Source organism: Aotus nancymaae, unplaced genomic scaffold (genome assembly GCF_030222135.1).
Source record: "Aotus nancymaae isolate 86718 unplaced genomic scaffold, 86718_ANA_hifiasm-v0.15.2.pri h1tg000029l, whole genome shotgun sequence".
NCBI lineage: Eukaryota > Metazoa > Chordata > Mammalia > Primates > Aotidae > Aotus > Aotus nancymaae.
The window spans coordinates 25900628-25922165 of NW_026988442.1; the positions used below are offsets into that span (position 1 = coordinate 25900628).

At 48.5% G+C, this 21538-nt stretch overlaps 2 protein-coding genes across 4 annotated transcripts in view; both read right to left on the minus strand.

The window, feature by feature from the left end:
* Positions 1 to 518: 518 nt before the first annotated feature.
* OCSTAMP (osteoclast stimulatory transmembrane protein) lies at positions 519 to 10255 on the minus strand. Its single transcript, XM_021669117.2, is given in 6 exon segments — positions 519 to 858; positions 860 to 931; positions 933 to 991; positions 994 to 1351; positions 4639 to 5641; positions 10123 to 10255. Coding segments are annotated over 6 exon segments (1698 nt in total). The 5' UTR covers positions 10167 to 10255; the 3' UTR covers positions 519 to 696.
* Positions 10256 to 17154: 6899 nt separating this feature from the next.
* Positions 17155 to 21538, minus strand: part of SLC13A3 (solute carrier family 13 member 3) — an 84527-nt gene continuing 80143 nt past the window's right edge. For all 3 annotated transcript variants that reach the window (XM_064382488.1, XM_012467355.2, XM_012467356.2), the window contains 2 exons: positions 20361 to 20498; positions 17155 to 19514 (listed from right to left, as the gene is read on the minus strand). In XM_064382488.1, coding sequence (XP_064238558.1) covers positions 19338 to 19514; positions 20361 to 20498 — 315 coding nt within the window. In that variant the 3' untranslated portion in view covers positions 17155 to 19337. The remainder of the gene's footprint in view (positions 19515 to 20360; positions 20499 to 21538) is intronic.

Sequence of the window (21538 nt, forward strand, 5' to 3'; positions counted from 1 at the left end):
AAAGTTTGTCCTAAAGGTTTCTCCATACATAGTGAACTGTAACCTAACTGGATGTGTAAACAGAGTGTGACTTACTCTTGTACCGATCACTGAGTTTCCAATTAAGCAAAGGTGGCCAACTGTTCAAATTGTGTGCAAATAAGGCAAATGCCAAGCTGCAACCAATCCAGCTGTTTCTATACCTCACATGTGTTTTCTGTACATCTTTCCTTTTTCTGTCCATAAATATTATCTGACCATGTGCGCCTCCCTCCCCGAGTTGCTCTGAACCTATTCTGGCTCTGGGGGCTACGTTCTTTGCTCAATTAAACTCTGTTACATTTCATTTAAGTTTTTAACTAAACAAGTATTTGTTGTTTATCTGAAATCCAAGTTGAACTGAATGTGCTATCTTTTAATTTGGCCATCTGATCCTGGCAATGGAAAGACCATGAAGAAATGTGAGGCAGAGGAATAACATAATCTAATTTAAGATTTAATAAATACATTTATTTATGTAATTAAAACTGTGGGTTACTGTCAATGAGCTTAGAGGATTTCAAAGCATATAAATAAGTTCCAGGAACATTTAGAGAAATTCATGTGTGAGGTCTCCATCTAACAGGTAGAGCAGTTGGTGCAGGTGAGATGAGCCTGGAGGAAACATGAGCTGTCTCTGCACTTCTTTGACTTCACCTCTGCATGGTTCTTTACCTGTCATCCAGGCCTATCACGCCCAGTATCTCCTTCTATCCTGACCACACCCCTGTGTGGAAAGTAGGTCACATCAATGGTAAATACGAGATCGTTACGCAGATGTAGAAACTGAGGCTCAGAGAGGTGAAGTGACCTACCAAAGGTCACACAGGGAGGCGGCACGAGGGCCAAGGGTGCCACTCAGGTCTGTGCAACTCCGAAGCCCTTTCCCCTCTTCCTTACTGCTCTCGGTTCTTCAAGGCATCCAGCCTGCGGTCTATCCATGCTGGAGGCTTGCAGGCAGGTCTGTGTGTGAGGCACAGGAAGGAGCCCCCAAGGACAGCTCGTGGCCTTGGTGCCTGTTGTGTCTTTGCTGGAGCCGGGTGTGCAGGTGGCGGATCCTCCTCGCCTCCTGGGCTGTGAAGAAGGAAGCAGCGATGGCGTGCCGCAGGCGGCGGGCATAGGCCTCCAGGAGCACCGTGGAGCCTGCCAGGAGCTGCAGGGCCCCTGAGGCCAGTGGGGCAGCCATTCGGGGACGCCGGGCGGGTAGCAGTGGGCAGCGGGCAGAGGTGAGGCGGAGCTCCCACTGGTAGGAGTTGTGGACAGAGAGGAAGGGGCTCTCCGGAGGTGGCTGGTTGAAGAGGAAAGGGATGAAGCCCAGGACGGTGTATGCCACCTTGAGAAAGGAGAAAAAGGCAGCGTCAACTGAGGGCCCCTCTGGGCACTCCCCACTTCTAGAGGAGGCTGGTCCAGGTTCCCCTGCCTTCATCTGCAAAATGGGTACAGAAATAACTTCTGTTTCCCAGAGTTTGAGGAGCACCCAATGAGACTAGGAGTCTGAAACAGGTTCTTTTGCCAAATAAAAATCACCATACAAATATTACTATCATTAGCATCTTTGAGCAGAGTATTTTAGAGAAAACAAATTGTTTATGGATGTTTGCTCTTTGCTGAGTCCTTAGTGAATACTTTAGATGTTCCATTCCATCCAATATACAGAATTTTATGGGTCGAGCCCAAAAGGAGCCTAATTTCAAAGATAGGAAGTGGCCGGGCACGGTGGCTCATGCCTGTAATCCCAGGACTTTGGGAGGCTGAGGTGAGTGGATCACTTGAGGTCAGGAGTTTGAGACCAGCTTGGCTAACATGGTGAAACCCCATCTCTACTAAAACTACAAAAAGTTAGCTGGGTGTGGTGGCATGTGCCTATAATCCCACCTTCTCTGGAGGCTGAGGCATGGGAATAGCTTGAGGCCAGGAGGGGAGGTTGCAGTGAGATCAAATCACTGCACTCCAGACTGGGCAGCATAGGCTCCATCTCAGACAAAAAAGAGATGGGAAGCCTAAAGCCACACATGGGTTGCATGTTGCCGACCCAGGAGTCAGTCTCAGCCAAGGTGGGTCCCTGTGTCCTGCTTGTAAGCATTGGGTCCTGCAGTTTCCATGGATATGTCCAGGTGTGGAAGAATGGTATCTAGAGAGGCAGGGAAGAAGGAAGTTCACCATTTGAGCTTTTGGATTCTGCTCTAACCCAGGGGTAGAGGGATAGCCTGCCACACCCCAAATGGTTCAACTGAACGTAGGAGAAACTCCCAAAGCTTTCAGAAAAGATGAAATAACATCAAAGCAATGAGTGGGCCTGGCCAATTTATGCCTTCCTAGAGGATCTGAGTGGGGGCCCTCAAAATTGCAGAGTGGGAGCCCACAGCTTGCAAGAAAATGCTGGAAACAATGGTGGAGCATCGCTGAGGCTCTGGAAGGCACAGAGAATGACATTGGAGGAAAGGCCTCAGAGATTGACTCCTCGGCCAAAGTCATTGAGAAAAGTTGGCTTAAATGTTTTAGGAAAACCATCAGATTACTTCCCTTCCCTTCCTTCCCTCCTCCCCTCCTCCCCTCCCCTCTCTTCCCTTCCCTTCCCTTCTCTTCCCTTCCCTGCCCTTTCCTTCCCTTCTCCCTCCCTCCTTCTCTGTCTCTGTCTCTCTCTCTCTCTCTCTCCTGTTTTCTTGCTTTCTTTCTTGATGGAGTCTCGCTCACCCAGGTTGGAGCGCAGTGAAGCAATCTTAGCTCACTGCAAGCTTCACCTCCCAGGTTCAAATGATTCTCTCACTTCAGCCTGCCAAGTAGCTGGGATTACAGGCATGCACTACCATGCCCAGCTAATTTTTGTTTTTTCAGTAGAGATGGGGTTTCACCATGTTGGTGAAGCTGGTCTTGAACTCCTGACCTCAAAGTGCTGGGATTACAGGCATGAGCCACCACGCCTAGCCCCCTATTTTTCTTTTTATGTATACATGAGAAAGCTATGACAAAATAAACCTATGTTAAGTAATAAGTGAACTATTTCATACAAATACAATTAAAATTCTACATGATAAGAAAGCATCGTGTCAAGATTGAATTGGTAGATTTTCTGCCGTAAGGATACATAAAATAATGGTGTGACTTGCAACTGATGACATCTTGGATTTGGTGAAAAACAGTAAATGAGGGAACATACTTAGAACATTGCCTGACACATTTCTTTACCGTGACCTATGGTAAGAAATGCATTTTACAGGCCAGGCATGGAGGCCCATGCCTGTAATTCCAACACTTTGGGAGGCTGGGGTGGGAGAAGTGCTTGAGCCCAGAAGTTTGAGAGTAGCCTGGGCAACATAGTGAGACTCCATCTCTAAAAAAAAAAAAATTAGAAATGAACTGGGTGGTGGTGGTGTGTGCCTGTAATCTCAACTACTTGGAAGGCAGAGGTAGGTGAAGTGGAAGGCTCATTTGAGTCCAGGAGGTCAAGGTTACAGTGAGCTGTGATTCCACCACTACACCACTGCATTCTGGCCTGAGCAACAGAGTGAAACCTTGTCTCAAAAAAGAAAAGAAAAGAAATGCATTTTACAGCATCTTCAAAGCACAGATTTTATTGTAATTGAAGAAAATATTCACAAAATCATACACTCCCTTATCGCCTACAATATAATCTTATAATTTTCCAGTCTATTCTATTTCATTAAAAAGCTGTCTATGACTCCTTAAATTGATTAAATTGATTTTGTGCAGTTTGAAAAACATTTCTTAATATGTAATAAGTACTTGATAAATATAAACTGTTAATATTATTAGCTCAGAGTCTGACACTTTGATATGGTTTATGCAATGGACTTTTGTGTGAGATCTCACTACTAGAAATAAAAAATAAAAAGATCTGTGGCAAAAGAAAGGATCGAAAAACACAACTCTTGTTCTGTTAGTAACACATCCAATTATAAGTCTATAGTAAACATTTTTTATATCACTATTAAAATAGTAAATATTTCAGGCTTTGCAGCCCATACAGTCTCTGTTGCAATTACTCAACTTTGCCTTTGTAAGGCAGCCACAGACAACACATCAACAAATGCCATGGCTGTGTTCTCAAAAATCTTTATTTACAAAACCGAGAAGCCATTGGATTCATCCTGAAGGCTGTAGTTGGCTGCCTCCTGATCAAGGCCATTTCAAAGCCCTCCTTTAGCCTGATATAGACAGATGTGAGCTATTAATAACAGCCACTCTTTATTAAATATCTCTGATGTGGCACGGAGCTTACTAGGTACTTTAAGACAATATCACATTGTAAGCCACACAATAGCCTCGCAGGGTTAGGAGGACTGATCTAACTTGTACAAATGAGGAAGATGAGGCTAGGATATGCTGCCACTTGTGAAGAGTGACCTTGGGGGCAAGTTATTTTAAGGTGTCTGGGTTTCAGCATCCTCACCTGCAATAGGGAGTGAAAATAGAACTCACTTCCTAGGGCTGTTGTGGGTATCTGATGTGTCCCTCTACCCATGGCATGGGGCCCCATGGCTAATTCAAGGGCTATTTCTTGGAGGCAAGTCCAATTTAATCACAAGTCAAGGGTTTAACAGACCCTCCCCCTTCCCTTAAAGCAAAGACTCTGTTCCCTCTTCCCATGATCACACTTACATCATACTTGACGGAGAGTGTGATGGGCATAGTTGGCAACTTCTGAGCCCAGTCCACAGTCGCCTGTGCCAGGAGGAAGGCTACATGGTCTGTGGCCACCGCCACAGCCGTGGCCACCAGTAGCAGGCCAAGCAGCCCCAGCCTTAGAAGACAACTCAACAACTCCTCCTGTGACAGCCTCAGCCGAGCTGCCTGGAGCAGCCAGGTGGGTGGAGGGGCCACAAGGTGTGTGGCCTGGGCCTGTGCCAACCGCTGGGTCAGCTGATGTGTGGCATAGATATTGTCGAACCGCAGGTCCGTCAGATAGCAATGGAGGTACCGGGCCGACTCCACCAGGAGGCCTAGCATAAACAGCCCTGTGACCACTCGCTGAGTCCCTAGTGCTGCTGCCCGGGTCAGGGACTCCAGGCCAGAGAAATCCTCTAGGACCTGCTGAGTGACCCTGAGCATGTGAAGGTAGAAGGCAGAGCCATTGCCCTGGGCCTCAAATGTCAGGCCCCGGCTGCCCACCTGGCCTGCGGGGCCCAGAGCCCTGGACGCTGCGTGCAGCTGGTGAGTGGTGTTGAGCAGACTCTCCAGGGAGCCCTCGGTGACACACCTCAGCACCTGCCCGGCTGCACCCATATTGGCCAGGACATTGGGCACCACAGCAATGGCCAGGGTGGCAGTGCTATAGGAGAGGAGCAGCTGGCGGCCTTGCTCTGTGCCCAGGGTGGGCACACTGAGTGCAAACAGGCAGCGGACTGGGGGCACCAGGCCCAGGCCCAGGAAGACCAGGAGGCCACAGACAGTGGCCACCTTGGCTGAAGGTCCAGGAGGATAAAGCAGCGAAGACGCCAGCCAGTGATAAGCCAGACCTGCAGCAGCGGCGGCCAGGGAAGCACACAGGAGGAGCTGGATCAGCAGCTGGCCACAGCTGGCTGGAACAGGCTGGGAGAAGGCATCCCAGGCAGCCTGCAGTGGGGCAAGGGCCTTCCAGAGCCCCAAGCGCCAGGACCTCCACCTGCACACAAAGAAATTGAGGGGCATTGCTATCAGGAGGTGGGTGGGTGTCTGTCCACTGTCCCTGCCCCACAAACCCATCACTTAGCCCTGATAACAGACTCCGCCTTTTTTTTTTTTTTTTGAGATGGAGTCTTGCTCTGTCGCCTAGGCTGGGGTGCAGTGGCACGATCTCAGCTCACTGCAACCTCCGCCTCCTAGGTACAAGCGATTCTTCTGCCTCAGCCACTTATGTAGCTGGGATTACAGGCATGTGCCACCATGCCTGGCTAATTTTTGTATTTTCATTAGAGACAGGGTTTCACCATGTTGGTCAGACTGATCTCGAACTCCTGACCTCGTGATCTGCCTGCCTTGGCCTCCCAAAGTGCTGGGATTACAGGTGTGAGCCACCACGCCTGGCCTACTCCACCCTTTTAGTTACCCAGGTGGACCCATCAGAGTAACTCACTGTATACCCACATGACACAAGCTGAACCAATCAGAACCTTCCCCAGGATTATTCTCACTGGAACTGTCAGGGAAAAGCCCAACTCCCATGCAGTTCCTGAGGATGTGAGGTTGAATGTCTGCCCTGCTTGAGTCCATAATTACAGTTTTGTGAAGGCAACTGGTCCAAGAGAACGAAAGAGTCATGGAGCGAGAAGCACAGGTGAAAGAGAGAGAATGAATAAGAGCAGAGAGAAAAAGAGAAACAATTCCACTTGAATTCATAGTCTTGGTGTCTTGCTGTATGATTCTGGACCTTCTATTCTTTCTGGACTTCTGGGTCTCCTCTATAATTTAGGGGTGAGAAGGGTGGACTAGTTGGCCTCTGAGGAATTTTTATAGTCTATCATTCTTACATTTATTAACTCAACAAACATTTATTAAGCAACAACTTTGTGCTCACCATTGGAGAAACAGGAATGAAAAAACAGAAGTCCTCACCTTCCTGGGGCTTGTACTATGATAAGAGTGATGGGCGAGGCATAGTAAGGAAAGCTTAGATTCTGAAAACATTTTGTTGGCAGAGTCAACAAGATTTGCAGAGGCTGATTGGTTGTCTGGTGTGAGAGAAAGAGGGGAGTCAAGGGTGACAAGTAGCTTTTGTGTCTGAGCAACTGGAAGCGCTTAGGTGTCATTTCCTGAGAGGAGAACTCTGTGGTCAGAATAGTTCTGAGTGGGGGAAAGAGGAGGAATTCCATTCAGAACTCTTAAATTTGAGATTCAGTTGAGCCATTCCAGGGAGGTTTTGAGAATGTGGTTGGAAAGAGAAGTCAGGAATTCAGACAGGAGGTCAGGCTGGAGTTATAAAGTTGGGAGTCATTGATTGATAGATGGCTCCCAACTTTGTATCCCTACCTGAAGCCACGGTGCATAGTGAGATTCCTTAAGAGAATGTGTCGCTGGGGAGGAAAGACGTCCAAGGACACGCCTCAAGGCAATCCAGCAAAGGAGACAGAAACCAATGTGATACTTGGGAAGCCAAGGAAACAAAACGTTTCAAGGAGAAGGGAGTGATCAAATACGTCAAATGCAGCCAAAGGTCAAGAAAAATGAGGACTGAGCAATGCCTTTTAGCCCCTTAGAGGTCACTGCTGACCTTGGCAGGGACAGTTTGCTTGCTTTTTGGGCCAAAAACCTAACTTTTTGAGTCCAGGAGAGACTGGAAGGAGAAGAATGGGAGAAACAAATATAGACAACTCTTTCCAGTAATTTCTGCAGTCAAAGAGCAGAGAAATAAAGCAGCGGCTGGTAGCTACGGGAAATTGGAGCACAAGAATTCATGTAAAGTGAGGAAATCTGTGGCATGTTTACAGATGGAAGATCCCATCGAGAGGGGAGACACTGACAGAGGGGAGACACTGGCAAAGGGGAGACTCCCTGGAGTGACATCTGTAGGGGTGGGGGCAGAGGGTGAGACTGAGTCTTAGAATGGAGCAGGGGTCATTCATCCTTAATAGCATGTGGGAAAGCAGAGGAAACAGGTACAGATGATGGTGAATGAACAGGCAACATGTGTGCACTTGTGCAAAGTGTCCTCTGATATGCACAGAAGAGAGTAATGTTAAGGGTGTGACCTCTGGACTTCCTGGGCTCCAATTCCTGCTCCATCACTTGCCAGCTTTGTGACCTTGGGTCCATATCATAACCTCTCTGTGTCTCAGCCATCTCATCTGTAAAATGGTGCAATAAAAGTATGCACCTCCTAGGGTCACTTCGTTTCTGGCACAGGGTAAGCATCACATCAGCTGTCATCTACCACTACAGTCAACTCCACTGGGGCAGGGACTTTGTCCGTTTTGATCACCGATATGTCCCAAGTGCCTACAATACTGTCTGCCATGTAGTGGGCGCTCCAAAAATGTTCACTGACAGTTGCATGATTGATTGCTTCTGTTTGCTCAGGCTGGCAGGAAGCAAGGTCAGCAGAGAAGGTAAGATGCTGGAGGAGGTGAGGGATGCTTGAAGAGGAAGAAGAAAGTACAAAATGTTTGTCCAGGAGAGTGGGAAAACAAATGAACTAGGGCAAGGACATATGGGCAACACCGAGGCCCGCTTGAAGTTAGAGATCATGCATTATCTTAAGTGAGAGCAGGCAGCAAGGTCATGTGTCAATATGGTTATAATGGGCAGGGAGGGTGGTGGGGAGACTATCACTGTGTTGGTTACAGGCAAAGCCGCTGACCTTCTCCACCATCGTCAGCTCCAAGGATAAGCATGTGACCGGGTCTAGTTGATCCGAGTACCTCTGCTCCCCTGGCCACAGTGACCGGTGCGGGGATTGCGCCAGACCGGAGCTGGGCTAATAGAGCTTTCCTCCGGGCTTTGCTGCAATGACTGAAAAAAAAAAAACTGCTCTTTGTCACCTTGAGAGCTAAGCTGGTAGGAGGGATGCCTTGAGCCTTGGGGACCACCTTGTAGTGTGAGTCAGCCTGGGATGAAGGCAACACAAGGAAAACAGCGCTAAGAAACAGAGAGAGAGGCCCAGTGGCCTTGCTGGAGTCCCTGGATCCAGGCATGCCTGAAGCCCAAATCTACGCCGGACCACACACTAGAAAATGTCTGTTTTTCTCAAGCAGTATGAGATCAATCTGTCACTTGCAACCAAATGAGTCCTGACTAATACAGAAACCTTTGTCACAGGGCTCCTGGAACAACAAAATGAAGTAATGCATGTAAAGCACTTTACACAGGGTCTGGCACAGAAGAAGGATCCTTTAAAACTGCACCACTTGCTACCCTGACGATACTTACTCCAACAATTAAATGTTCACTCAAGTCTCCTCTGTGCCAGGCTCTGTGCTGACAGCTGATCAAGATGACCAAGATGAATTAAGTCCTGGTCCCACGAAAGGAGTTCACATTCTAATTGAGGAGACTTAAATAGATCATTAGAGTTTAAGTTCATTAAAAAAGAATTCTGAGGATGATATGCCTGAGACTGGACTGGGGTGGGATAGATGGAGAGTGAGTCTGTTTTACTGGGGAATCAGGAAGGCTTCCTGGAAGAGGTGACATTCCAGCTGGGGGTGGAAGGACAAGTATCAGTTTATAGGTGAAGAAGGGAGTTGGACATCCCTGACAGAAGGAATAGCATGTGCAAAGGTCCTGCGCTCTGACCATCAGGAAACAGGAAGCTGGGGGGACCAGAACAGCGGGAAACTGAGATGCAGTGAGGCCTGTGGGGCTGGAGTGGAAGTCACAGTCTTGAAGCCCTAAAGCTGAATCATATACAAATGCACTGTATTGTGGCTGTGTGCGTGTCTGTGTGTGTGTGTGTGTGTGTGTGTGTGTCTATAAACTGCCTCATTTGGAAATAAGAAACTTTCACATTAAAATCTGAATTTCCAGTTTTTCTTGAGAGATGAGAAGATCTAGGTTAGAGCTCCCAGCTTTGTAACAAGTAGATGGAGCTGAGTATTCAGTAACCCCCTTTGACAGGGGAGCAACCCTGCAGATTGCGCCCGCTAATCAATGAGCGGGTCTATCTGCAAACCCAGGTGGCCTCCCACAGGTGCATCCCCTTCCCCGCTCCCGAAGGCTTTTGAATTTGGGACTAACGCCCGCCCCCCCCGCCCCGCCCTTCTACTATATAATTAACATTTGGAACACAGTGGCTTTTGGAATAATAGCTTATAATAAAAACAAGTTTAAGGATTGAAAGCCAGTCCTAAGTCGTACTGGAAGACAAGCCCCGCACTGGGTATTGTAAACGGCAAGGAAACCAGCTGCTGTTTGGTGAGTGCTTACTCTGAGCCAAGCATGTGCCAAGTTCTAAGCATGCATTTTCTCATTCAACTCTGGCAACAGTCTCGTAGATGTCATTATTACTTCCATTTCACAGATGAGGAACTGAGGCTCAGAGAGGTGAGGATTTGCCTGAAGTCACACAGCCAGGGAATGGCAGAGCTGAAGATTTCAGTTCATATCCATCACTCCCGACAGCTGACTGTTTTCTCACCTGCAGCCCTCAGTGTCTAAAGTCCCCAGACCTACCTGGTCTTGACAAGGTGCTCGGCTTCTCCTGGGTGGCCTGGCATGCTGCCTGAATGGCAGTGGTTTCAGGCAGGTGGTCTCTGGCAGCTGTGACAGGTGGAGAGGAAGTAGGGGAATCGCCGGGACTTGGGACCTGTCACTTCTGCTTTTCCACTCTTTAATGAAGCTCTCCTGGCTGCGTTGTCCCGCCCTTTTTGGGGTCCACCTCCCAGAGGGTTGGGCAAAATGCCTCATCCTCTGCCCACAAGCAGGAGCGGGTGGAAGGTGTGGGAAGAGAGAAAGGCAGCCTTTTCCAAGCAGTGTCTCTAATCCAGGAAGGTAGAATAGTCCCATTTTACAGACTAGGAAACTGAAGCACAGAGAAACCATACAGCTCCCCTTTCCCTCCCACTCCATAGTTGTGTGCCCCAAGGGGAGCCTGATCCCTTCTCTTGGGACTCATAGGAGACAGTCAGACCCCTGCCAAGTGCTGGGAGCAGTGGCTCTGGTCTCCTTCCCCAGCTCCCTTCCTGTCTTTAGCCTGACTTGGGCCTGGCTTCAAATCTCAGCTCTGTCTCTCCCTAGCTATGAGACCTTGAGCAGGTGACCTCGTCTCTCTCTGTCTGTTTTCTCCTCTTAAAGAAAGGTTAATAAGGCTGGGCACAGTGGCTCACACCTATAATCCCAGCACTTTGGGAGGCTGAGGCAGGCGGATCACCTGAGGTCAGGAGTTCGAGACCAGCCTGGCCAATATGGTGAAACCCCGTCTCTACTAAAAATGCAAAAATTAGCCAGTTGTGGTGGCCCATGCCTGTAATCCCAAGAACTTGGGAGGCTGAGGCAGGAGAATCACTTGAACCCGGGAGGCAGAGGTTGCAGTGAGCTGAGATCGTGCCACTGCACTCCAGCCTGGGCTCAGAGCAAGACCCCGCCTCAAAAATAATAATAATAATAATAATAGTAATAATAAGATTAATGAAAATAACAGTTAACATTTATTGAGCACTTACTACGTATCAGTCACTCTTCTAAAGAATTTCTCTTCAAATTCGCTGAGCCCTTACTTTGAATATCCCTTTATGGTAAGGATGTTATTTTCATTCTACAGCTCAGAAAACTGAGACTCAGAGAGCTATGTTGCCAGCCACGCCGCTCAGCTATTGATCGTACTGCCATGATTTCGAACCAGCAGGCTGGCTTCAGGGTATGCCAGTTAGCACTGGGCTCTGCTGCTGTGGAGGGGATAATTCACAGACCTCGTGATTGCTTCGTAGTGCACCTGGTACTGCAAATAGTAGATACAATACCGTAAATTCCCCGTGCACACCCTCTGCAGTTATTGCCCTGCAGGTCTGCTCTCAGGAAAGCCAGTTCCTACCTGGAATGCAGACACCTCTCCAGCATCTCTGTTCCCCATCACTCCCAGCAGGCCGCTCCCGAGTCCCCCAGGCTCCCACTCTGTGGGATGGAGCAGTAGGGGACACAGCTATTTTCCCTTATAAGGACATGCTGCCTAGGTCACTCTCAGGCCCCATGGGAATGTCCTGCGGCCTGGATAGGGGAAGTGACATTCTCATAGTCACACAGCGATTGAATGGAATACCTGTGGCCAGAACCCTCGGAGGGCCTAACACCCCTCCCAGACCATGTACCCCTCCAGGATGTTGGGCCAGCCACCAGGTTTGCAAATAACTAAGTACACGAGGCAGAACAGCAGCAGCAAACTCGTGCACCCACAGGGGCCAGCCTGCTCAGGTTCATGAACAAAGCAGGATGAATGCAAACAGCAGCGAACTGCACAGTGTAGCCCCAGCTCCCTCCTGTCTGGGCAGCTGCTACTCACCTCCAATTGAGGGTCAAAGCCCCTTAAAATGAGGCTCACCATGACCAGATTTTCCAACTTTTTTGAAGACGCCAGTTATCCTCTTTTTAATGTAAATGCCAGCATTTTTTTTTTAAGCCTGTGTTTTTTGTTTGTTTGTTTGTTTATGAAAGACTACTGTGCAGACCAATGTTAGCAGGTCTATGGGCCAAAGCCAGCATGAGGACCATCAATTTTAACCTTCTGCAGAAGGCCTTAGTCAGGCCTGCTGTTAGCTGTCTGGCTGCGAGGAGGTGTCTAGCTATTTCCCCAAACTTCAGGGGCCCTGGACTGGAGGCAGCATACCTGGACTCAAAATGCCAGCTTTGCCACTTACTGTGCTGTGTGACCGCGGGCAAGACACTATCCCTCTCTGAAGTGGCGCATCCTCTGCTATAATGAGGGGAATACAGTATCTACTTTAAGGACTGTTAGAGGATTCCACGAGATAATGCATGTAGAGTGTTCAGTGAGCAATAGGTAAATGCTCATGCCCTGCTCCTTCTTACCTGGGCTGACAGCTCTGCCGAGCGAGCCTCCGTCTGCTCACATCTGATTGTTCAGACTTCAGATGCTCACCAGCCCACCCTGGCCTGGATCCCATCACATAGCAAACTTTAGAACATTGTGCTAGTCAGACAGAAACAGTCCTAGAAGACACCCACCAGCATTTGCCAGTTTCTGCATGGGCACTAGGGAGCTGATTGGATAAGGGCCAGGCAGTTCGTTTCCAGAAGGCCTCGGGTGGATACGTAAGATTAGGGAGCATGGGGGCATAGAGAGTGAATGGGCAAAAGCTATTTTTGGCTTTTCTCGGTACATGTAGGCAGTTACCTCTGTCTATATAAGGCTGGCCTGACCTCAAGGCCCACAGCATCCGGAATGGGCTTCTGAATCATCCAAACTAGAATCAGCTTTGTTGAGGGGAATTTGTGGGTGGAGGATTCAGAGCCATAAGACAGAAGAGGAAGAGGAAGAGGTAAGCCTTCAGATCTTCCTGGAGAGCCTGGTCTGAGATCAGAATCAGAGATTCATAGAGTATTATTTTCAGTAGAGATGGGGTTTTGCCATATTGCACAGGGTGGTCTCAAACTCCTGGGCTCAAGTAATCTGCCCACCTCGGCCTCCCAAAGTGCTAGGATTACAGGCGTGAGCTACTGCACCCAGTTGCATAGACTATTAGAGTCATTGAATTCTTCAGCCTTCTTCAATGTTGCCACTGTCCAGATGGTTTGAGAATACAGAGAAGCAGCCACAATCTTCCTATAAGGCTGGTGCTGTCCAGTAGCAATCGTGTGTGAGCCACCAACTCGAACTGTATGCATCATTTAAACTCTTGTAGTAGCCCTGCTCAAAGCCCGCTGATTTCAATGTTAGTTCACAGAAATATCCAGAATAATGCTTGACCAAATATCTGGGCACTATAGCCCAGCCAAGTTGATAAATAATTTTTTTTTAATTTAAAAAATTGAACTTTTAAAAATGGAAATTAATTTTAATAAAATATTTTAGTCGATGTAACATATGAAAAATATCATTTCAACATGTAAATGATATAAAAAATTGACAGGATATTTTACATTCATTTTCTCATACTACATTTTTCTACTTACGACAAATCTCAATTTGAACTAGCCGCATTACAAATGTTCAACAACCACACATAGCAAGTGTCTGTTGTGTTCCACAGGGCAGCTGTAGTCCATTTCCATCATCCAGAAATTTCAGTGGGCAGGGCTGCTCTAGGCCATTAGAACCCTTGACCACTAAGGCTGAAATGGACCTCCCAGATCATGCAATTCAGGTGCCACAGGTTCAAATGCCTTCACAGGCCAGGAAAGTGACAGAGTTGAAAGAGGAGCGTCAGTGTAAGATGCTAAAGAGTGGTGGGGACTGAGGCTAATGAATGTTTATGTTCCAACTTAAGATTTCCTCCACAAACTATTCAGCTCCAAGCAATTGTTGCCGTGTGCCAATGAAGTCTCGTATTGCTAGATAGATCTGGCATTTTCCTTTCCAGGAGAAGTGGAAATCTAGATTTTTATGTGAAATCTCCTGAATTTTAAAGACCAGCAAATAATAATTTAAAATTAATCAGGGGCCGGCACAGTGGCTCACGCCTATAACCTGGGCACTCGGAGGTTGAGGCGGGTGGATCACTTGAGGCTCAGGAGTCCAAGACCAGCCTGCCCAACATGGAGAAACCCCATCTCTACTAAAAATAGAAAAAGTAGGTGAGTGTGATGGTGTGCACTCCCAGCTACTCCAGAGGCTGAGGCAGGAGGATCACCTGAGCCTGGGACATGGAGGTTGCAGTGAGCTGAGATCACACCAGGCCACTACACTCCAGCCTGGGCCACAGAGCAAGACCCTGTCTTAAAATAAATAAATACATAAATAAACATAAAATAAACTCATCAGGGAGAAAACAAACAAAATCTGGCTCTGGGCTGGCACCGGATTGCAAGCTCTGATGTGGCGTTGACCCTGTGTGCCATACTCTTCTCAAAGCTTGTTCTCCAGGCTCCTCCCATGCACCTCCTCCCTGCCCGGCACCTAGGAGGTGGACCTGGATGGGCTGCATCAAAGCCCCCCTTGCATTCTGGCTCCGTTGGTGCAACACATAAAATTTCATGAGTCAACTTGGCTGGGCCATGGTGCTCAGAGATTTAGTTATGCATCACCCTTGATGTTTCTGTAAGTATGCTTTGGGATGAGATGAATATTTGCATAAGTGGGCTTTGAGTAGGGCGGATCACCCTCCAGAACGCAAGTGGGTCTCTTCTATCAATCATTGGGAGGCCTGAATACTGCAACAGACTGACCCTCCCTGAACAAGAGGGCGCTCTGCGGCCAACGGCCTTCAGGTTCCAACTGCAGCATTTTCTTGGCTTTCCAGCCTACTGGTCTCCCCCATTTGATTTTGGACTCACTAAGCCTCCACAATGGTGTGAGTCAATTCCTAAAAGAAATCTTTCTCTTTCTCTCTTGATAAGACGCACGTGCACACACACCCTGCTGGTTGGTTTCTCTAGAGAGCCCTGACTCCCCAGCAGGAGAGCTGAGGGATGGAGGAGAGGAAGACCCCACCCCTTCCTACAGTCGCCAAGAGCCAGCTGTGTCCCTGGACCCAGATTCCATCAGGGAGCTCACTCCCTTGAGGCCTTAGGCTGGGAGGTGCTCCTCACTCCTCGCTTCCTGATTTCTCAGCAGTGGGGTCCCACGCTTTTCCTGTGGTCCCCCTACTCTCTGCTCACCTTGTAACTTGACCCTTTACTAAACTCTCCACGAAGCTAGTTTAGATGCTTTCTATTTCCGAGACCCTACTATATGCTCACATTTCTCAGATGAAAAAATCAAAATCCAAAATAGTAGGCCAGGTATAGTGGCTTGTGCCTATAATCCCAGTGCTTTGGAAGGCAAAAGCAGGAGGACTGCTTGAGGCCAGAGTTCAAGACCAGCCTGGGCACCAGGATTCCAGTGAGATTTATTGAGCTCCTTGCTTAATGACTTTCATTTCATCTCTTTTTTACGCCTACCATCACCACCTCCATTTCTCCACCTACTTAACTCTGTACCTGTTTGACACCCGTACTGGAATATGTCCAACCTGTCACTCTGTGCACCTGTAGTCCATCACTTCTACGTGTTCCTGTGTTTTGTTTTGTTTCTTAGCATATTTCCTCTATATTTTATTTAAATACTCCCCCGGCGATGGTCACCTAGGTGTCCTCAAACAACAGTGGCACAAATATCCTTTGACACTGTCTCCTTAGATCCCATGGTAGTTTTCTAGGTCCTAGGAAATACGGATAATGAATACTCCTAATTACTGCTAAGCTGCTGGCCGAGCTGACAAGGTTTCTGTTGCCTTACGTCCCACCCGGACTTACTGTCCACTTTTCTTGGTTCTGCCAGTCTGATTGGCATGTTGTTGAATTTTATTTTAATTTGCATTTCCCTGCAAATTATAAACGTGTAGGTTTGGGTGTCTCCTCATAACCCTGTTGGCCACGTAGACATCCCTTTTCAGGATGACATTTCACACCTTTTGTCCACTTTGCTCTTGAGGGCTATGGTAGATGGCTTCCAAACATAGCAGCCCGCTGTCCCTCCCCTCCCTGGTGGATGCTGCCCCTGCCATCAAGGGCTGGAGTCTATTTGCCTCCACTTGGACCAGGCCAGTCCTGTGGGCCACTTTGACCAATAGAATTGGACAGAATTGATGTTCCTAGACTTCCATTTCCTGACCTTAGAGGCCTTGTAGCTTCAGCTTTTGCCCTCCTTGAAGGCCACTCTTATGTAATGAGGTCCAAAATAGACTCCTGGAGGAGCCGTGTGAAGAGAGATCCTGTCAGCAGCCATTGCAGACCTTCCAGCCCTAGCAAAACTCCCAGCTCATGAGGCAAAGACAATGGCAATCCTGCAGAGCTCTGTCCAAATGCAGAAACGCGAGCCAAGAAATTGCTGTGTTTCAAAGTTCTAAGGGTGGGGATGGTCTGTTATGGAGCCACAGATAACAAAAACAGAGTTTTGTTTGCCTGGTGGTTTCTGAGTTGGAGCACTCCTCCTATCTTCTGGACGTGAGCCCCTGGCGTAATGTGATGAGTCTGCACCAGCCCTGCCATCTCCTTTCTCCCATGCCGCCATGAGCACACCGCAATGGTGCTGCTGCCTTCTGCTCACACATCTTCTTTTACGCTAAGAATGGCAAAGCTCTTCAGGCTTCAAGGACTGAGTAACATACAGTCAGAGCAACTTAGGATGCCTTCTCAGGAAAGCTGCAGAGAGAGCTGGTAACCAATCAGAAGAGGCAGAATCTAGATTTCCAAACTCCACAAAGTTCCAGCTCAGAGCATCCAGCTAAGTGAAGCAATCTGCTCCCCCTGCCTGGAATGTTCTCCCCAGAGACTCCTCATCTCCCCCACCTTCTCCCTTCCTCCCACATTTCCATGAGCATCTGGCTGACTCCTTCAGGTCTCAATGCAATGCCACCTCCTCAGAGAAGTCCTCCCCAATCACGCTGGTTAAAGTAGCCTGTGAGTCAGTTTACCATCTTGGTCAGTTTCATTTTCTTAGCCGGCATCATGACCCAGAGTCATTTTATTTATTTGTTTATCTTCCTACTGCCTGTCTCCCCTGCCAGCGTGTAAGTTCCATGTGGGCGGGACAATGAACCAGAACATGACAGGTTCCCAATAAATGTTTATTGATGAATAAATGGAAGAATGAGTGAACAAAGTAACAAACAAAACAGACCCCAGAGGGGAGAGATGGCTTTCCCATTAATTCTGGTGCAGATTCAAGTAGGAAATATTTACTGAACACTTGCTATGTGCCGGAAATTGTTCTAGGAACTGGAGTCACAGCAGTAAAAAAAATACCATTTGTATTTTCATAAATGTATATTCTAGAGGGAGAGGAAGATCATAAGAAAATAATTTATATAGTGTCCTAAGTATTAAGAAAAAAATATAGCAGAGTAAGGGGGTGAAGAGTAATGAGGGTGATATTTTAGACAGGAGGTCAGGGAAGCCTCTAGGGGGAGGTCACACCTGAGCAGGGACCTGAATAAAGTGAGTGGGGGAACCAGGCATATATTTGGGAGCAGAGTGTTCTAGGCAGAGCGAACAGCACGTGCAAAGGCCCTGAGGCAGGAGAGTTTGAGTATGTGCCTGGAGGGGGAGGGGAGAGCAAGAGAAAATGAATTTGGAGAAGTCAGTTCTGTGGAATTCCCAGCCCAGGGATTTGGGGCTTTGACGCTTTCTTATGTTCAGAAAGGCAAATCATCTCCAGGTCCAATGTTGATTAACAGTCTTTATTTCATAGTATTTTTGATCAGAAGTCTTTGAAATCATGATTCATCTGGTTACAAATCCCGTGGGCTTCTCTTTGAATAAACCTTTTGTCTCCAGTCCCATATAAGCCCACCTCCCCACAGCCCCAGTGGGTTGTAACTGTGATTCGACACTGAGTGCTCGCTTGGAAAGGAGGTGGAGCTCAACTTCCAACTCAGAGGGCCTCTCCCATTGCTCTCAGGGAAATGCCCATGACTCACTTGTGCTGTTATCAAGAGCAAACCTGGGTGCTGCCTTCCCAGCTGGCCAAGTGCTCCTAGGGGAATCTCCACCCTCAGAGGCTTAGGAAGGGGAAGTGTAACGGTTCAGGGCCCCTGGGCTGGTGCCTTTTCTGATACTGGGCTAACACTGGGCCATTCCATTCAGCAGACACTTCCTGAGGGCCTGCACTCTTCACTGAGATGCCAGAATGCTTCTGCTTGGAACAAAGAGGGAGTAAACCCTTAAGGGCAGACAGCACTTCCAGCCTCGGGCTCGTGGGGATGTCTTATGTTTTGCTTGCCTGAGACATTTTACCCTGGCCTTTTACAAGGCCCCAATTTATCTTTTTTGACTTTCCTCTCACCCCTGACAAATGTGGCTTTTGATAATTAAACATGCTTACTACTTAAGGTGGGACATGGGGAGGTCAAGGTCACTTGGTGGGACAAGAAGCAGCTGACCACCCTGCAGCCACAGAGGCCCCTGGGGGGGCCACATGCAGGAAGGTATTGGCTAGAGGGGTCACAGGTCTCCCCATGGGAGGGTAGAACCCTGGCCTGGCCTGACCCCAGAATTATGGCCAAACTGGCCCAGATGAAACAGGAGAATCCTAAATCTCTTGGGTAGAGATGTCATCTGGGGTTTCTAGAACTTTCCCTGGTGTGCTCAGGAGCCCAGAGAAACAGCAAAGAGGCTTTGCACAATCTCATGTCCTCAGAAAGCCATCTGTCCCTTTCCCTGTCTCCAAGGATTAAGAAAGAATCTCTGACTGCTGGGTATCGGCAGGGGTAAAACAATGGGTGCAGAATGGGCACCAACTAAGCAAAAACACACACTAGTTGTGGACAGCTGGAACAACTGGACTGGAACATTGCAGCCCAGGAAAGTGATCTTTAAAGACGAAGTGGTCTTTCCAGTGTAACAGAAAGTAGTCACTGGGGGATAATGTTAGCTGTGCCCATGGGAATGAATGGCCTCCCATCCCAACTGTATGAGACAGACTCCATGCCAGATTTGGTCACTGTTGATGAAACTGGAGTCTCTTGCATCCTAATGATAAAACAGCTCACTGATAAAGGAGCTTGTTTCTCAGGCAGCAGATCTGAGAGATATCTGGGCCTTGAACTACATGAGAGAGACAGAAAATGTTCTAGATAATGGCTCGTGGACCCGAGTGGAACACTGGAGTTCACCCTTGCTTGCTGCATATTGGATTACAGGAAATAATTATTTGATTGTTTTGTAGAGTCCTAGCAGCAGGTGATGGTGACAGCCCTTTGAGAGGGTTCAGCCTCAAGGGAGTTCCCCAGGGGGACTCAGAGGGTCCGAAATGTGTCGTTGGCCAAGATGGGTGGCAATGCTGTGACATTGACCGAGTGCATATCAGCCCAGTCCGGGAAGGTGCCCAGTTGGAAGATAGTCTGTGCCCAGGTATTCATGGCCAAACTGAGCAGCAGGACGCCCATCAGGTTCATCAAGAGACCTGTCTGCACCTGAAATAGAGCCCAGACAGAGGAAGGGGTCAGCACCTGACCCACCATACAGATGGGAACATTCAGATTCAGAGACAGGAAGTCACTCACCCGAGATTGCACAGCCAGGAAGTGATGGAGCCAGGACACAGACCCAGGTCGGTCAATGCCTGGGACCCTTCAATCTTTACACTACCTTAAACTGTCACTCAAAGAGCTGCAAATGTCCCCATTCATTGATGGCCTGTAGTTCCAGGCACTGTGTGGTTGTCATAGGGTTATGCCATTTAACTCAGAAAGCAACCTTACAAAGGTTATTCTTATTAATCCCCATTTTATAGAAGAGGAAGGGTTATTTGCAAAGTCTGGGGAGAGGGAAGAAACTGGGAGTCAGGAGCCAGGAGGGAGGAGCTGGCTCAGCAGGGTGCTTCCGGGAGAGGGAACGCATTGCCAATGGCTGCGCCCTGCTGAAAGCTGGTGGGGTCCTCCCACTGCTACAGTCCTCAGCTTCTTTCTCCTTCCCAGCTGGCTGGACACCGAGGCGCATCCCTGAGTCCCAGGGTGTATTTGCTGCTTCTCTCTTCTAAAGATTCTGGGCATGAAGTAGGGTCCAGAGGGAGGGGAACTCCCTTGTCCCTGCAGCAAATTTTGGAAAGTAGTCCCTAAGGTAGGGTTTCCTGAAATTGCCTAAGTGTGAGAATCATCCCAGAGTCTCTGCTAAAATGTGTGTTCCTGGTCCCCCTCAGAAAGACCTATTCAGAAACTGGGGAGTGGGGTCGGGGTGTCAGAGTCCTGCGGAGAGGCCTTGCCTGCCACCTGCTGCCCGCCCACCTCCCAGAGCCTCTGCTGGGAAATGCCCAGACTCACCATGTCTTTGACCAGCAAGTGTCCAGAGGCAAAGGCGATGGAGTTGGGGGGCGTCGAGACTGGGAGCATGAAGGCAAAGGAGCAGCCGACTGTGCCCGGAATCATCAGATACAGGGGGTGCACTCTCAAGCGGATGGCCTGGGCCCAGGAGAGGTGAGGGAGACCAGGAGAGAGCCCAACACAGAGTGACCACGGGGAGAAAGAAAGAGAGAGAGGGGGGCAGTTGGAAAGAGGAACACACAAAGACGTAGAGACAGAGAGACAAAGACATCCATAGAGATTGGTGGCGTGGCGGAGAACAGGGACAAGTGAGAAGAGAGAATTAGACAGAGAGAGAAACACAGTCAGAAAGATGCATGCACAGGCAGAAACAGACATAAGCAGGTAAGAAGAGAACCAGATCAAGAGAGGTGGAGAACATTCCCAGGGTTAGTGACATTCGAGGACCACACTGGGGTTTGATCTAAGATGGGCTTGGGTGATGGTCCTAGAACACTCCTTCTCCATGTGAGAGTGCAGAAAAGCACTCTGAGGGCTGGTTAAAGTCCACACAGCTGGCTTCACCTCACCCAGAACTGCTGATTCAGCAGGTCTGGGCGGGACCCGAGAACCTGCATTTCTGACATGCTCCTCTGATGCTGGGGTGCTACTGGTCTAAGGACCGTGCACCGAGAACCAGCTCTTTAAAACACTTCACCTGCTCCTTCCCTCAGCCAAACAATCTCAGCACAGAGTTGGCCTCTGGATACCTCTTCTTGGGGGCATGCATTCCTGGGTTTCAGTGAGAAAGAGAGCTCATGAGAGCATCTGTTGGCAGCCCTACCAAATTTCTAAGACCGTGTGTATCAGACCCACCTGTGGGCTGGCCTCAGTTAACGGGCCACCAGTTTGCCACCCTGGCCCCAAATCCCGATAAGGAGAGCAAGGGAAGGGATCACTTCTCAGCATTTTACTTACATAGGATGTTTTTGGCCCTTCTGGGGAATTTTTGCAACTCAAAGCATATTTATTTTCTCAAAAATCTCAAAAATCACCCCCTTAGGTGTAAAATGTTTTTTGATTTTGATGATAAGCAAAGTTTAAAGAATGTGTCATTTGCAAGTGTCTCTTCCAGTGAAAGCTGCCCCTTACAGACTGGCTGGGTTCTACGCTCCCTCTTCTCCCCCAGACCACCCACA